We start from the raw sequence: 17,584 nt of genomic DNA, 5'->3' as shown, positions 1-17,584 counted from the left end.
GACTCATAAATGAAATTATAATGCAATCTTATCATTTGTATTTTTATATCATCCCTCAGTTCTTGTGTTCCTCATCACAATTCAAAAGAAAAGTTCAAGGATTTCCTCTTTCCCTTGCCCCTCTTGCGCTGCTCGAAAGCTCTCAAAAGTCTGAACAGCTTGAACAGAACTGGAGAGTGGCATCACAGCCAGCCCAGCTGTGCGCATTTTTTTACAGATGCCAAGACAGGGTCATCCTATTTCAGTCCGGCAGCCATGATGGATCTGGCTAAAAACTTGGTTCAAAAACAAAGAAGCAGTGTGGATTTTGGAGCTTTCTGGCACAGAGCTGGGGAGCGGCCTCGGGAACAAAGTTCGCATATAACTTGCGTTATAGGAATAAACTGTATATGAACTTGCAATGTTCGGTTGTCCACTAATACTAAATAATCCCTGTTGGCCTTGGTTGATTGGTCTCTGATTAGCAGGTTAGCTATACCAAGGCTAAGGGCCTTTAAAGCCAGCCTGCACTGTAGCAAGACAGCCTGGTTCAAGTCAGGCCAGTGGATCTTTTGCTGCAGGCTTTTCTGTATTCTGTCTCAACCTGATTTACTTTGTATGTCCACTGTTCTATGGGTAAAATGCCCTGAAGAAATTCTGACATGAATCAATAAATGGATTAAAACCTGGTGTTTCACGTTGGGCTGAGTTTGAGCTCTGAAGTCACTCAGTGGAGGGGGCTGACATTACAAGTGGATTGAACTTTGCTGGCTGCTGTTGTGTAATTTTTTTTTAAATTTTTCCTTTTTTACATGGGTAGAACAGAATTATAAATATGAACAACTATGTTTGAAAAAAATACATTTTCTTTACTTCAAACAAGGAGGAAACCAAAAAAAGGTATGTGCACCTGCAATCCTTTCCTGTGTTATAATAAGAGATAAATGAATGAGAATTAAGAATTATATGATTATTTTTAGACCAGACAATGGACAACACAAATCAGTACAAGAAACGTGTGTAAACGATATCTGCTTAACTTCCATCCACACTCGGCGAATGACTTTTACTTGATGTGTGTTAACAAGGTTTCTTCTTTTCCTCCTTGTAATTTGATGGTCATTTAATGAACAGTGGGGGAATATTAATTTTAAAGGTCCGACAGCAGTCGACTTAGGTTTTTATCCCATTTCATATCTGAGAACAAAACTTGGATTCTGTCTTTTTTTTCAGCAAAAATCTTTTTTTCATTCTGCTCAGTTTTCTGCTCATCACATTAACGGCTTCACACCTCAGGGAGTGCAGACATAATCACGACACAACAAATCAATTATCAAATTTGTTGCCAACACTTTATCAATTTTTATTGATTTTAGAAATCTGTCATTGCAGCCCTAGATTGAACGCTTGAGCATGTTTAGAGTAAACAAATAACATCATTAAGATTGGGTTGTGTGTCATACGTCCAAATCGACTGATGGATTGTAAACCAAACTGAGGCACAGCTATGAGACTGAAATAGTGCCTGAGGAAAATCAGACTATAAGAGGCAGTTTCACCCTCTTAGGTGAAGGTTTTAAACATCCTGTGTGCAAACCAAGTTAGCCATGCATGAAGACTCATTACTGCTGACCAGGGTAGGAATTTAACTTTTTTGCCTACCTGCCACAGTGCCACAGATCTAAAAATCTACGGGCCGGTGCCACTCACTTTTTTTGTGCCAGCCAATTTATCTTTTAACAAGCAGCAAACTCAGATCAGTAAACTTCTTCTGGACGTATAGTTTTTCTTTGATAACACTGCACACAAAAAGACAAAAAGTAAAACTCCTTGGCCAGGAGGATCCTGTCTCCTGCATGAATTCCTATGGATTGGCAGCCTGGACTAGGAGGGCATGGTGCCTTCTTTTTAAAGAGGCCAGATGTCCACTCTGGTTGCCCAGCATGCCAAATGTACTGTTGCAGTGACTGTGTTCAGAAGTAGCATTAAAAATGGCAGCATAAACAGGGCCTACATGGTCTTGTTCAGCCCTTATAGAGTTAAGCAGACGAGTTCAAATTTAAAGTTATAAGTCACAGGAATATAACATCTGTGGGATATCTGAGGTCAGTAGTTGGGTAGAAATTGGTAGATGCTTCATTCAAAAATTACCCCAAATAAAAAACACAAACAAACACAAAACACAAAAATTTGAACATGATCATCGAACTGTGAAGAAATTTGTGGCACAGACGAGTTTGTGCAGATAAAGGCATAATGAGGAAGGTTTCTGCCAGACAAATTCATCAGATTAAGTGAGCAGCTGCTAAAATGCCATTACAATGCAGCAAACAGGTATTTGAAGCTGCTGGTGCCTCTGGAGTCCCAGGAACCTCAAGGTGTAGGATCCTCCAGAGGCTTGCGGTCATGCATGAACCTACTATCCCCTAACTAGAAACAGTTGCTGTGGGCCCAGAAATACATGAAGACTCATTTTCAGTCTTGTTTACTGATGAGTGCTGTGCAACCCTGGATGGTCCAGATAGATGGAGTAGTGGATGGTTGGTGGATGTCCACCATGTCCCAACAGGGCTGCAACATCCATGGTACAAAAAGAAGAACTGTGTCTTCTGTATAGTTATCTTTATATCATAAAGCATATCAATGCACCATCTCATGCTGCAAATAATAACTCTGTGTCATTAGCTGCTATAGGCATACCTTCTCCAGTACAGCTTTTTAATTGGAATTGTATTTTATCTTTCTTGGATATTTGAACCCTGATGTATTTGCTAATGTACTGTGTTTTAGATAGCTCTATTATTTTCCAAATTTTCCCTTATTTTTGCTATAAACACAGCAGTGCATCTGGGACCTATGCATAATTAAATGTCACACCATCAATGTAACTGTGTGCCCATGTCAAATAAATGCTAAATAAATAAATGGAGAATAACTCATGGTGTGGCCCCACATCCTCCCCTGACCTCAACACTAAAGAGAACCTTTGGAGCATCCTCAAGCAAAGGATCTGAGGGTGGGAGGCAGTTCACATCAAAACAGCAGCTCTGGGAGGATATTCTGACATCTTGCAAAGAAATTCAAGCAGACACTCTCCAAAACCTCACAAATTCAATGGATGCAAGAATTGTGAAGGTGATATCAAAGAAGAGGTCCTATGTTAACATGGAACATGGCCTGTTAAGATGTTTTGATTGAAATAGCGTTTGATTTCAGTAAATCTGACCTCCTAATGCTGCAAATTCAACAAATGACAATTTTCAGTTCTTTACAAGCTATAAAATGTTTTGAAAGTCTGTTGTGCGTAATAATGTGGAACAGTGCAATTTGAGTTTTTTTTTTATTTTTGGAAAAAGACACCTAGGTGGTATGAACCATGGTTAAGAGTTCCTGGTGTCATTTTTGTCCTGACTCAATCTGTGACATGATTATCCTCAGTACTGTCACAACCACAAGACACAAATGTGTTGGGTGATGTTATTTAATTTTTGTGCTTGTCATTGGGTGGCCACAGCTAACACCATGTTTGACTGCAGGACGGTTTGTCAGAGTAGCTGGTAGATCACTTGAGTGCAAGATTAACTGATATCATTGTGGTTGTGTAGTCTGGGTACTGGGTACAGTGAAAGGACCATCTCAGATGGACTTGTGATCATGGTTAGTCTTCATTTACATTCTGGGTTGGGGTGAGAGAAGCATCTGAAATACTTCCAACTAAAACCACCCAGAAAAAATGATCAAAATGCTTTAGTAGATTCTTATAACCACAAACACACAAGAAAACAAAGATACTGTCAGTATCTCTGACAGTGAGATAATGAGTCAGCACAGAGCAGCAGCACCAAAGAGTTTAAAGTAAGCTTCCCACACCTGGTCACAATCAAGGCCGATCAGCCACACACCTGGCTCTGCACTTAAGTGATATCCTCCCCTGCCTCACTGAGCAGCTAGAGTGAATGTCCTCATAATTAAGATCCTATAACCATATAAACTTTGATGGTATGTACACCATTAAAGTTCATACAGTTCTCTATGTGAACATACACTTGTATTCTATATGGTTGTGAGGTTTGAAATAAAGCTGATTTGATTGCTGGAAAATATGAGTTCCAATATTTACTGAACATGTAGATCAAGTTATTTTGAGGCAAAGACAATCTGTCTGTCAAAAGGCAGACAATCTTTCGTTGGCAGTCGGTGTATTTTCGCACTGACCTGATGGCTCTTATTTTATTTAAGTCTAGTTGTTCCATACATTATTAATCTTTAAACACTGTGACAAATCTAAATGTGAATTTTCATACAGGGGTCCAGTGATGGCAACGTCTTGCGCTGAAACTCCACCAAATACATTGTCCCGCCCCCTGGCTGAGATTGTGACGTATCGACCAATCACAATCCTTCGCGCGGAATTTCAAACATTTTCAAATCAGCTTCCTCTATGCCGTAGTGAGATTGTTCCGCCAAATGTGTAAACAAAATAGTACCTGTTATTATCGAATTCTTGAATGAAATGACAAACCGAGTTAAATCTACAGAAAGACAGTTTCACGTGCACAGTAATCATACAGCGTAAACTTAAATGTGAGTAAATTAGTTTTTTTTATTTTAGTCTGGTAAGTGTGTGACTACGGCGGAGTGATACTACGGCACATCAGAGGCGACAAGTGACGGCTGTTTAATTTAGCTTCCGTTAGCCATTCATCGCTGTACTTTGTAGAGTAAGGTAAGATGTCCATTGTGCTTTAAGTCTGACATGATATTACTGTAAAAAAAAAATCTCCTCGCCACATCCCGGTTGATTTTGATGGATTACCAGAAGTTGAATCTCTAAACGGACGATAAGGTAAGACTTGTTTGTTCGTCGTACATGCGTGTCCACACATAATAACTCGCGGAGACTTTGCTAATGTGTTACGACTAAAATGGTCTTTTCATATTCTTTGAAGCCACAGAACTGATACATGTCATATAAGTGATTCAGTGTGTGGAGTATGTTACTATTGACACGAAATTGCACGTGGACTGTCGCAGAATCAACGGCGTACACTGAACAACGGCCGAGTGACAGAAGTAAAGGCTACTTTACTATTTTAATGTGACGTAAACGTTACTTAGACGTTAAACAACAGTCGGTTGATTTGTGGCACAAAGGATGCTAACAGGTGACTTTAATCAACTAATTGCATCTAAATTGGACGTTGTCAGCATAGTACTACTTAATCAAACACACACTTTGTTACTTTTTTTGCTTTTGGCATTAAGACTCAGCTTTGCATACATTTTGAAACGTGGTTAATTTACCTACTGATAACCTAAGTTTTTTGACTATTTGCTTGCTCCTTAACCAGTTCTGACACTTGTTTTTGCTAATGTTCCAGGGAACTTTACGAAAATGCCATTACATGGGAAAATAGTTGTGATTAAAAGGAGTGGAGGAGATGGGACTGAGTTTCCACTAACTGCATCATGCTTATTTGGAAGGTGAGATTAATGAAGTTCGATAGGTTTATTATCATGCTTTTTCAGAATTAGCTTCTCTTAGTCCTGATACAAAATAATGTATGATCTGTTTGGTACATGTTAAAGCAGCACTTAACACGTGCCCATTACGTTTAAAACAACATTAATGTCCAAAGTTTCTCCTGAGTTGCCTTAAAAACCCGTTTGGTTTGGAGGTGGAGCTATCCCACTGACGTCACTGCGTCAAATGCATGTCTGCTCCTGTACACTCCTGTGCTAAGCACAAGTCTGACTCACTCCAAATTCTGTACTCTTGGGAACTACTATTGAACCATTAAACAATCTCATGCATTAAGCAGTGCTCTCGTGTTTTAATAAGTGTCTTTTATACCCATTAATTTACAGAGTTGATCAATACATTTACACATTTATAATGCTTTTAAAGCTCTTTCAATCAAGTAGTTTATTTGGCATCTTACTAATGTTTAAATGCCAACTGTACCTATTCTACCAGGCAGTTTGTCGACTGGTCGAAAGAGTAATAATGGTGGTAATAATAGACAAACACAAAACTTGCCATGTTCAGTACAGAGCTTAACAGCTTTTTAACCCATTTCATCATAAATATGCTTTTAAAGGAAACAGTGATATACTATTTAGCAAGTCAGCATTGAGGAGCACTGTTGTTGTGCAATAGACAATTTAAAAAAGAACATCCAAAATGGCACAAAATGAAGATCAACATGGGAGCTGATGAGCTGACTCTGATTACTGAGCCTAGCCAAAAGAGCCTGAATTCCCTGTGGACGATAATTGTCTGTGGATCCGCAAGCAAAATTAGGGTTTACTGAACGAAATTATCCCAGTCTGTACTGCACCAAACCAGACTCCTTGGTGGGAAAACGGCTTAAATGCAACTGTATTAGAGCTCTGATCATTATATATTGCATATTAAAACAGTTTTTGTAGACCTTATTTTGAATGTAACATTTTAGATTACTCAATAAGAGCTGAGGCTTTATTTCCGATGTCAAGCTATATCTCTGGATGTACATATTATATTGTTTATATGAGATCTTTAACAAATCTTTCCAGTAAATAAGTTACATTAACATGTAAACTCTCAGACCCTGTGTGTCCCTTTTGTTGATACACCTGTTTCTTTATGGTCTTATAGGAAGCCTGACTGTGACATTCGTATTCAGCTTCCTCAGGTCTCCAAGGAGCACTGTAGGATTGACTTAAATGAAAATAAAGAGGTAATAAATAATGTGCTTGACATGGCTAGATAATGTATCTATTAAATTATTGTCTTCCTATTTTTGTTGTTGTAATTGCAGTTTCTTTATATGTAAAACACCCTTTTGCCTGTTTTAATGGGGGAATTCTGTGTGGGGAAATTTGTTGTCCAGATGGGTGTTGAAGCTAAGTTGCCTTGTGCTAAATGCTCTGATGTTGAGATTGTTTGTTTTTTTTCCTAGGTCATTTTGACAAATCTGAGCTCAGTGAATCCAACTCGTGTTAATGGGGAGGTTTTGCAGCAGTGTGAACGTTTGAAACATGGTGATGTTATAACTGTCATTGACCGTTCTTTCAGGTGAGCAAAAAGGAACATTTTATGCCTTTTGCTGTTTCAGGATGTCTTTATTTGTTCCCTAAAATATCTTCTTGGTAAAAATGATTATGAAGTAATTAAAATCTCACGTGTCTCAACAAAAACTGTGCAGGGTCCAAATATGCAGTTCAGTGTTTTTCCCATGCTTGAACTTTCTATTGTGGGAATAGGAGTTATTTTATTCAAATTTTACCATCCACTTATTTCTTTACAAACATTAAATGTGACCTTATGCTAGTCTTTGATATTTGCACAGAGCAGCAACAAATGTAGGATGCACTGAGTGGCTAATTTTGTGACATGCACCAGTGTCAATATCTAATGTCTCAGTTGTGGTGGATCAGCATAATACGTGCAAGCTAGTATACCAACTGCTGTTGTAGAGTTTATTGGGAAAATGAAATCCCTTGTTGGGAAAACTCTGGCTTGTCTTCAGGGTCAAATGTAGAAGAAAATGCCATCAGTGTGGAAGTCTTGACTAACTCAATGTTATAGATCTTTCTCAGATATTTTAAGTGACATTTAAAGTGGAGGGTCTACTCACAACAATTTAAATACATGAAATCTTACCTAATTACGACAGTGGATTTTTTACATTTCAGTGGTAAATTTAATATATCACTTTCCTCATTCAAGGTTCGAGTATCCTCCAGCACCCACGCCAAAGAAGAGGTCCTCCACAGGTGGCAAAACTGAGACCCTCAAAGTAAGTTGCTAATTTCCCCTTCCTTTGTGGAGCGTTGCAGCCTGTCAAACATCTTGCATTAGCCTACCCTTTGGCTGAATTTCAAAGTTATATAAATGTGTAATGAACTGTCCTTATGTTCAGGTTCTTCAAGACCAGCAAGTGGGAGACAGTGTCCCCTCTGAAACAGGAGAAAAAAGGATCTCTGAGGTATCAGCAGGTAAGATTATCTGATTGTACTCATTTCCAAACAGCTGTTTTTGAAGATGCATATAATGATCTACATGCACAGGATGAGTATTGTTTTGCAGTTCTCTAAAATTAATTAAAAGTGGTTCAATTAAAAGTATTAGTCCAACCTTTTAAATAAAGTATGTGTGGTTATTGTAGTATTATTTTGCTCAATTGACTTTGATGTTCTTGTGTTTCAAATACATGGGCCAGACGTGGCCATCGAACAGTCCAGATGGATCTGGCACTGTGTAGTTTCGTGTAATTCCTAGTTTTCTGATCAGAAAAATATACTATGAATTCTTTGTCTCTCACTGTCCACAATCCAGTCAGTTCACCTGATTGCACTTCAGCCCTCTTAGTCTATCAGTTCAGTTTGTTCTTTTTCTCCTAAACTATCAAGTATACACATCTTTTCATGTTACTGTTCCCTCTTTCTTTTTAAGACCCTCATCTAAAAGATGGAACTAACAATGACAATATCCAGCGATGCCTGGAGAAAACTATGGAGTTGGAGAGCAAGGAGGAAGGGAGCAAGACTGCTTCCCCCTTCAACGACCTGTATCAAATGATCAAAAAATCTCTGGATGTCAAGACTCCTCGGAAGTCTTCTGCCAGTCTGCTTCAAACACCAACCTCTAGGTTTTGCACTCCAAAGCCTGCTTCAGTTCGGAAGAGTGATGGGAAACCTGTCCTTTCCACAGAAGACAAGAGCACCCCTAAAAAGGAAGAGGATAAGGTCTCTGCAGCTGATGAAGTTAAGACAGAAGTTGAAAATGAAAACAATGGGACCCCAGAGTCTGTTAAGAAGCAGAGGAGGTCAATGCAGACTCCTTCTCCACCCAGGCCTGATGAGAATTCTTCCAAATCAGAAACCTCTCCGCAGAAGAGAATCCGTACACCCCCTCAAAGGTTTACTGTGGGTGAAGTTATCGAGCAAATCTGCTCTGAGTCTCCCAAATCACCTATGAGAAGGAAAAGCAATGAGGCAACACCAGTCAAACCAACAGTGACTAATGAAAAGGAAGAGAAAGTTGAAAAAGGTAAAAGCTCTTGTACTTTTGTTTCTCTTTAAATTTAGGAAATCAGTATTAATTGAAGCACAATTGAGATATGTTTCCTTATTACAGTTTTCTAAATATTTTCTCTCCTTATGAATTAGTGAAAGAAATGTCCAAAAAACGCAAAAGTGGAGAACTTGATGCTGACCTGCCGAAATCCCAACTGAAGAAGAAACGCGTTTCTTTTGGAGGTCAACTGAGTCCTGAGTTGTTCGACAAGAGGCTTCCTCCAGACTCTCCGTTACGAAAAGGAGCCGCTCCTCGAAGAAGCTTGGGGGTGTATAAGCCAAAACAGTCTCTCCTCAGAAGAACATCAGTCATCGGCCTGCTGAAGGTAAGATTTTGTTGAATGATGATGACTAAAGTAGTGTGGCCAAGTGCTGCAATTTTTACTGATCAAAGTTCGTCTTTAAATGGGTGCTGTTTTTTCACTAGGAGTTTGACCAAGAGCAGAGTCCTGCAAAAATGAAAACTCCATCACCTAAGAAGTCATCAAATGCCAAGAGTGCATCTCCTAAGACTCCTACACCTGCAAAGAAGTCACCCAAATCCAGTTCTCCTTCTCCCAAGAAAGTAGCAACTCTTGCAAAGGCATCACCCAAATCAAGATCTCCTTCTCCAAAAGCAGCAATTCCTGCAAAGGCATCACCCAAATCCAGATCCCCTTCTCCTAAAAAAGCAGCAACTCCTGCAAAGGCATCACCCAAATCCAGATCCCCTTCTCCTAAAAAAGCAGCAACTCCTGCAAAGGCATCACCCAAATCCAGATCCCCTTCCCCTAAGAAAGCAGCAACTCCTGCAAAGGTAACACCCAAATCAAAATCTCCTAAAATAGTGACTCCTGCAACCAAAACTCCGAAATCCAAGTCTCCCTCTGCCAACAAAATGGAAACTCCCAAGAACACCGTACAGACTCCCACAGTTCAGGGGCGCTTCTCTGTGTCACACATCAGCACACCATCGCCAGTAGCAGAAGAAGCTGTCACTGAAGAGGGGTCTTCATCCAATGTTTCTCCTAAACTACCTCTTAGGAGGAAGAGTATTGCAAGGAAGACTCCAAAGATGATGAAGAGTGCTGTAAAAGCAATGGTCAGAAGAAGTGGCATTTCACGTGCATCTCTGAAAGGTAGGCTTGACTCTGAAACTTGCATGTCTTTCACAGATGGTTTCCAAGCAATTACATCATTATCATGTGTGTTTGTTTACCATGTAATGGTTTTACATCAAACATAACATCTTATATTAAATACAGATAATCCATGTTAATTTAATGGAAACTGTAACACTGTTGAGGTTTAACTGATATAAAGCTTACTGAATAATTTGTGTATTTTCCTGAAATATTCTTTTCCTTTTCAGCCAAAAACTCCTGGGCCGATATTGTGAAATTTGGACAACCTAAGGTTCAAGTGCCCGCTCCGGCTAAAAAAACAGTCATCAAGAAAACGAAGAAGGCAGCTGTGCCCAAACCACAGGTAAAATAAGATAACTAACAGTTGCAGAGTGAATTTACTGTAAGCAACCTGAAAACTTTAAATGAGAAAATAAAATTAAAGATCATAACATTTCTTAAGTTTTGTTTTACCTTTTAACAGGTCTTAAATTTAAGATGACACTTGGAGACATATCTGAATTCTTAAATGCATCTATCTACATGGTCTGGTTTGTGTAACAGGATTTTTTGATAACCTTTTTGTGAATTTGCTTGTTAACTTCATGCAAAAAGGCTTCAAACTTAGGTCAGTGACAATCAAAAGCCCAAATCACACTTGCACAAAAAGTTGTTGTGAGGGTAAAGTGATTAAGCAAGTCCTGAAATTTCTATGTAGGATACCCTGATATTTGTATGTGTAAAAGGGCTGTCTAGTTGCATCATCACCATGTGGTGCAAAAACTATTTTTTTACATAGTATTTTCTTTACTATTGATCCAAGTCCTTACTTTGATGACTAAACAGAACAAAATTAAGTGAAACTACATGATTTGTGTCTTTCTTAATTCTTTAGACCCCTGCCAGAGCTCTTCCTGGACACGTCAGCACTGGACATGCCTGTTCGCCCGTCACCATTGTTGTGAGCAGAGCTCAAAAACAGAAGGTGATCCAACCAACTGGCGCTGCTCCACGTCTGGTCGCCAACATTGCTGTTCTGAAAAAGAACATGAAAATGGATGAGGACTTATCTGGTAATGACCTCTTTCATTTCCAAAAATAAGTAACATGCATTTTTGATGATGCTGGTATTAAGAGTAGTACTGACTAATATTATGTGCTGTTCCTCAGGAGTTTCCGAGATGTTTAAAACGCCTGTTAATGAAAGGAAGAGGAGGTCTGTTATAGATGAGAGCAGTGCCATGAAGACACCAGTTAGAGACATAGAAACTCCTTTGGTAGAGCCATCTGTGCTGAACACACCAGAGGGACCAGGTAATTCAAATCTTGATATTCATATTCTGCATTATCTCAGACTAATTTGAATAAGCTTAAACTGATAGAATATGACTTCCTCTACAGGTGAGATGATGGTGTCCCCACTGACTGTTTCCTCTACAGTCAAAGACAGACAGTACAACAGTGAGGCAGTCCATCGCCTCCTGGATGGAGATGAAGAGTCAAGTTTTGTTTCTGCCTCAGAGACTACCTCTGATGATCCTACAGAGCAGCAGAGCACAGAATTGAAGACTACCCCAATATCAACTCCCAAACAGAAACCAGAATTACCTGATTGTCTGACTGGAGTCAAGAGGATGATGAAGACGCCAAGGCAGAAATCTGAACCTGTTGAGGACCTGAGAGGGAGACTTCTAAAAACTCCCAAACAGAAGCCAGAAATGGCAGACTGTCTAACTGGAGTCAAGAGGGTCATGAAGACACCAAAACAGAAGGCAGAAGCTGTTGAAGACCTGAGAGGAAGACTTTTGAAAACTCCCAAACAGAAAGTGGAACAGCAGGAATGTCTCACTGGAGTCAAGAGGGTCATGAAGACCCCAAAACAGAAAGCAGAGCCAATTGAAGATCTAAGAGGGAAGGTTTTAAAAACTCCCAAGCAGAAACCTGAAGAACAAGAATGCCTTAGTGGAGTGAAGAGGATCATGCAGACCCCACAACAGGAAGCTGAACCTCTCGAAGACATTAAAGTCAAACTTCTGGAGACTCCCAAAGCTCCAGAGACTGGCAATGCTAGCATGGAGACACCAGCAAATGTCCAAGAATCTGACAGTGTTGCTGAAGTGACAGAAATGAAAACTCCAAACGTCAAGAGCTCCCCACAGGTCAGTCTAACTGGTATCAAGAGAATCATGAAGACACCCAAAGAAATGGGTACTCCAGTTGAAGATATGGTTGGTGTGAAGAGACTCCTGAAAACTCCCAAAGAGAAGGGTGAGCCTGTGGAGGAGAACCTTGGTATCCAGAGACTCATGAAGACTCCAAGGGTGAGGGGGAACAAACCAGTGGAAGACTTTGAGGGACTTCAAGGGCTCATGGAGGAGCCACAGACTGATACCACAGGACAGCAGGAGACTCAGGAGGTAACAATGAAAGCAATAACATTTCCTTTTGATCGTGTTAATTTGTCTGACTTTAGTATTTTAGACAGAAACTTAAGCAGGAACTTTAGCCAGCAATAATACATGGGATTCAGCCACAAAACAACCTGCAAAATATTTATTTGAACTGTAAATATGTGTGAAACTTTCTCATGAGATGAATTATTTTTACTCCAGGCCAGTGTTTTCTTTTTCTCAAAGGCTGAATGAGGTGCGATTTAAATTTTTAATTGGTTATGTTTTAAATCTTATCAAGTGTCTCTTTAGTAACTTTAATGGAGACTAGGGTTGTCACAGTATCAGATGTTTGAACTTAAATACTAGTCAAGTAAAAATTATGAGATCATTATGTTTGATACAATAGCAACAAAAGTGTAAGTCCTAGACAACTCATATTTTGCATTTTCTTACTTTAAATTAGTAAAAAAAAAAAGTATATTTGTGCAAATTAGACGGCACCCACTCTGTTTTTCTGCTGCAGCAAATTTGACTGAAGACATAAGCTTCCTTCCTCACAAAGTCCAGAGCTTTTTGATACAATCAGACTGTATTTGTTTTATATGTGTGGAATTAAAAGTTGAAATATCAAAATTTTCAGTCTTAGAAGAGACCAATTTAACCATTTTTTTTTCTTTAAACTTTTGTGTTTCCAGAGTAGCTACAAATGGCAATATGAACCTTCACTCACCGAATCCTTGATGAGCAATTCCAATTTTTTCCCCTTTCATTTTAAAAAAAGAAAGCTGTTTTTTTTAAATTGACTTTGTTTTGCAGGTTGAAGGTGACAATGCGCCGGACTGTGGTGAAGAAGTTGCAAAAGGTAAATATTGTTTTTAAAATTTGTTATGCTATTGATTTTAAAAGGATAATAGATATGATCACTTCTGTGAGTTGCTAGTGATGATATGCTGATTTAAAGTCTGCCCCCTTCCTGAAACAGAACTAGACTTGGCTTTGGAAGACCCACAAGATGACGTGCCAGCAGTGATCAGTGACAGTCCTGAAGCTGAGACGGAAAAAGGTAAGTTCTACAATCTCCCACAATTTTTATGCAAAACAAATCTTAAAGAGTTGTTGAGCTAAACTGGGACTTGTGACCTTCAGAGGGCACTTATCTTTTTTCAAATATGACTGAATTTGTGTCCTTGATTTATTGGATTGTCTGGAGGGAGTATTCGAGTTGGCATATTCAAATTACATTTACTACTAAATATCCTACCTGGGGAAAAAATGCTTCAAGCCACGAAAACTTTAAGATTTTTTTCAGTGGTTGAGGATGATCCTCATTTCCTCAAGATATGTCATAACAAAAACACGTTTTACAGCTAATAATCTTGTACAATTCTTTATAGATAATTTATAAATGTTTAATTTTTCAGAAGGAGGTGTGAAAGAAGTTGTCACTGAAAGCCTCCCAGAAGAGAAACCAAGAGATGATGAAACATCAGATGTCATGAAAATGGTTTCTCAGGGAGCTGGTGATGAGACTGCACCAGAGGAGCACCCTGAAGTGGATACAGCTGATGAGAATTTGTCCGAAGAACAACCTAAACTGGAGACTGCAATTGATGACCTCACAGAAATGGAAAGGTCTGCCACAGATCTTGAGCCTGAAGGTGCTGCAATGGACAGTTTACCTAAAATGGAGGCAACCAGTGATGTAGATATGGAAAAAACCACCAAGGATCCTGAGCCTGAAGCCCCTGTGGTTGAGAGTTCACCTGAAATAGAGGAGGCAACCCTCAGTGTCACAGCAATGGAAACAACCACCAAGAATCCTGAGCCACAAACGCCTGTATCTGAGACTGTACCTGAAGTGGAGGACGTAACTTCTGGTGCCACAGAAAAGAAAGAGACCCCCTCTGATCCAGAATCAGAGAAGCCTGTTAGAGACAGAAGACCAAAAATGGTTAAAGCAGCAGAGAAAAAACAAGAAGTAACAGAACAACCAGATGAGCCTGCCGTCACTGCCCCAGTGAGAGGAAGAAGAGGAAAGAAAACTGAAGCTTCTGCTGCTGCCCCTGCTGTGAGACAAACGACAAGAGGAAGAAACACAAGAACAATTGAGAGCTTTGATGCTGAGCCTGCCGTGGAGAAAAGCGAGTCTGTGCCATCTGAAGCTGCTGTCAAGCCTAAAAGGGGAAGAAATGCCAAAAAGGCTTCTGAGGACAAAGCTGAAATTATCCAGGAGGTTTCCACTGAAACTAAAGCAGTGCCAGAACCAGAGTGTGAACAGAGCCCTCCAGCAGAGATCGGCCAGGATGCAAGTGTCAGTTTAGCACCTGTGGAGAAGACTGTGGTGAAGCCAAGGAGAGGGAGAAAAGCCAAACAACCTGAACAAGCAGCTCCAGAACAGACTGAAGAAGTCTCTGCACAAAGTGATGATATTAAAGCACCTGAGAGTTTACCCATAGTGGAGGAGGCAACTGCAGATATCTCAGAAAAGGAACAGGTCCCCACAGATCCTGAACTTGAGAAGAAGCCTGTTCGTGGAAGAAGGGCAAAAGCAGTGAAAACGGCAAAGCAGAAACAAGAAACAACAGAACAACCTGAGGAGCCTGCTGTTCCCGTAGTTGACACGGAGAAAGGTATGTCATCTTTGTATGGGTTTTTTCTGCTTTTAGGTAGTTGGAGTGCATTCTAAATGCTGGAAATATCTGCTAAAATCATTGAATGAGGGAATTCAGTTTTCATTGTCAAAGAGCAGCATTCTAAATTGAGTACTTAACTGAACTTGTGCTATTCAGTTGTTGACTACAATAATTTTTCCCTTTTCTTATATTTTAGAAACCAATGTCAGTGAAGTCATCAGTGAGCAGGTAGACTTGGTACCGAGTCAAAGTGATGAAAATAAATCATCTGAAGCCATGGAAGCTGTTCTAGAGGCCCCTGTCACTGAAAGTTCACCTGAAGTGGAGGCAGAAGCTCCCAAAGTCACAGAAGAGGGCGCAGCTGTTGTTCAGAAGAAACCTATTCGTGGAAGAAGAGGAAAAACAGTTGAATCAAAGGTTGAGGAAATGCCACAAGATGCCAAACAACCTGAAGAGCCCATCATCTCTGCTCCAGTCAGGGGAAGAAGAGGAAAGAAAACTGAAGCTGCTGCTCCAGTTGCTGTTAGACAGACAACAAGAGGAAGAAATACAAAGACTAAAGAAAGCCCCTCTGAAGAGCAACCTGAAGTTGTGCCCGAAAAACCTGAGGAAGCAACACAGATAACTGAAGTTACCTCTGAAGTCATGACTAAGCAAAAAGATGCTCTTCAACAGGAGAAAATCTCTGCACCCCCTGCACTGGAACTCGCAGTAAAGCCTACCAGAGGGAGGAAGAATAAACAAACACCTGTTGAGCAGCCAGAGAAAATTGAAACACCAGTTGAGCAGCCAGAGAAAAATAAAGTTCCTAATGATGAGCAGCTATCGGATAAGGCTGAACCACAAAACTCAGTCTCTGCTGTTGTGAAACCCAGAAGAGGGAGGAAGACCAAAGCTGACCCAGCTCAACAAATTGAGGAGGCACAAGACGTGACTGCCACTGTGGAGACCAAACGGCCAGCTCCAACTCCAGTCCGGGCTAAGAGGGGAAGAAATATTGAGCAGGAAGGAGAAAAGCATGATGGCGACAAGGTGTCTGAATCTCACGAGCCTGCCAAAAAAGTAAAGAGAACCAGAAAGGCAGAGCCGATCCATGAAGAGCCAAAGGAAGAAGTCCAAACTGTTGAAACGGTTGTACCAGAAAAGGTTGAAACTCCATGTGTTGAGGAACCAATTACAGGGACCAAGCAGGCTGCAGCTGCTCCAAAATCAAGGAAAGGAGGGTGCAAAGCAAAACAAGATGTTAAAGTTGAAACCCTTGTCGAATCCACTGAGATACAAGAGGTTCCTGCTGTCATCACAACAGAAAAACCTAAACGAGGCAGAAGAGGAAAACAGGCAGCAGAAGAGGCTGAGGTTGCTGCTGTGGTACCAGAGGAAAAACCTAGTGAGGAACCAGAGATGGAGGAGAAGGATAATGCAGAACCAGAGGCTCCGGTCCTTAAACCCAGCCGGGGGAGGGTGCAGAAAACTTCAATGAAAAATGACATTTCAAAGGCTGTTCCTGCAAAGAGAGGCAGGCGAGGTGCTGCTGCTCCAGTTAAGGAGACGGTCTCAGAATCTGCAGACACAGTTTCACAGGCTACAGGTACTTCAGTGGAGCCAGCAAAAAGAGGGAGACGAACAGCAGCAAAACCCACGACAGACGACTCCCTGGAGACCAGCAAACTGGTAACTCCTGCTGAAGAATCTACCGTGGAAGACACTAAAGTCTCAAAAAGATCTGTGAAGTGGAAACCAGACTTGGAGGTCATTGAAATTCCAAAAGAAACACCCGTTAAAGCAGTGCGAGGAAGAAAGTCAAAACTTGATCGAGTTGATGCTGAGAACAAAAATGAGTCAAAGGATGCAAAAAAACCTGAAGAGAAGCATCTCTCAGATGAAGTCATCGAAGCTCAGCCTGCAAAAAGAGCCAGACGAGGGGTAAAAGTGGTAGACGTGACCACTGAAGAAGCAGAATCCTCTGAGGTACAGCCTAAAACCCGAAGAGGGAGACAAGCAAAGAAATAAAAGCTTCTGTATATAGTCTTAATCTTAACTTTTTTCCATTTTATCGTTCAGGTTTTATGTTGAGTGGCATTTTTATAGAGTAGATTCATGAACTGAAAATGAAGCACTGCTTTTTTTTCTATACAGCAGGGAATCTTGTTTAACATTTATGTTGTGACAAGTTGTACGTTATTCATTACTTCAATGCTTTGCAAAGATTTTTATGGCTAAAAAACTTGGATATTAAATTTTTTTGTACAATGGAAAACTTTGTCTGATTTGTTTTTATTTATCCAAACATCTCTTGTGATTAAAGCATCTTCATTTTTTGTTTTAATGGGTTGTATAATGGCAAAGACAAGTGAGAAAATATCACTTTCTTTTTTCCTAGTACATAAAACATTTTTCCAGAGAGAGTAAGTAA

At 40.1% G+C, this 17,584-nt stretch overlaps 1 protein-coding gene across 2 annotated transcripts; it reads left to right on the top strand.

Moving 5' to 3' along the window:
* Positions 1 to 4,687: 4,687 nt before the first annotated feature.
* Positions 4,688 to 17,446, top strand: mki67 (marker of proliferation Ki-67). Of its 2 annotated transcripts, XM_041815616.1 has the most exons (18): positions 4,688 to 4,825; positions 5,361 to 5,463; positions 6,620 to 6,701; positions 6,924 to 7,039; positions 7,694 to 7,763; positions 7,887 to 7,962; positions 8,420 to 9,016; positions 9,136 to 9,368; positions 9,470 to 9,676; positions 9,731 to 10,160; positions 10,394 to 10,509; positions 11,041 to 11,218; positions 11,316 to 11,459; positions 11,547 to 12,562; positions 13,355 to 13,400; positions 13,521 to 13,601; positions 13,960 to 15,168; positions 15,368 to 17,446. In XM_041815616.1, the coding sequence occupies exons 2-18, from the start codon at positions 5,375 to 5,377 to the stop codon at positions 17,179 to 17,181; spliced, it is 6,504 nt and encodes a 2,167-aa protein (XP_041671550.1). In that variant the 5' UTR covers positions 4,688 to 4,825; positions 5,361 to 5,374; the 3' UTR covers positions 17,182 to 17,446. The 2 variants fall into 2 exon arrangements, with proteins under 2 accessions (XP_041671550.1, XP_041671549.1); XM_041815615.1 differs by having other exon boundaries at positions 9,470 to 10,160.
* Positions 17,447 to 17,584: the final 138 nt, after the last annotated feature.

Source organism: Cheilinus undulatus, linkage group 20 (assembly GCF_018320785.1).
Source record: "Cheilinus undulatus linkage group 20, ASM1832078v1, whole genome shotgun sequence".
In the NCBI taxonomy this organism is placed as follows: Eukaryota; Metazoa; Chordata; class Actinopteri; order Labriformes; family Labridae; genus Cheilinus; species Cheilinus undulatus.
The sequence above is the reverse complement of the archived record's forward strand: the minus strand, read 5'-3'. Positions and strand labels throughout refer to the sequence as shown.

Bases quoted from the DNA above. Each gene is read 5' to 3' on its own strand.
- mki67 (XM_041815615.1), top strand. From the start codon at position 5,375: ATGCCATTACATGGGAAAATAGTTGTGATTAAAAGGAGTGGAGGAGAT. The intron at 7,764-7,886 runs GTAAGTTGCTAA...CCTTATGTTCAG, and splicing joins GCAAAACTGAGACCCTCAAA to GTTCTTCAAGACCAGCAAGT. The intron at 10,161-10,393 runs GTAGGCTTGACT...TTTCCTTTTCAG, and splicing joins TTCACGTGCATCTCTGAAAG to CCAAAAACTCCTGGGCCGAT.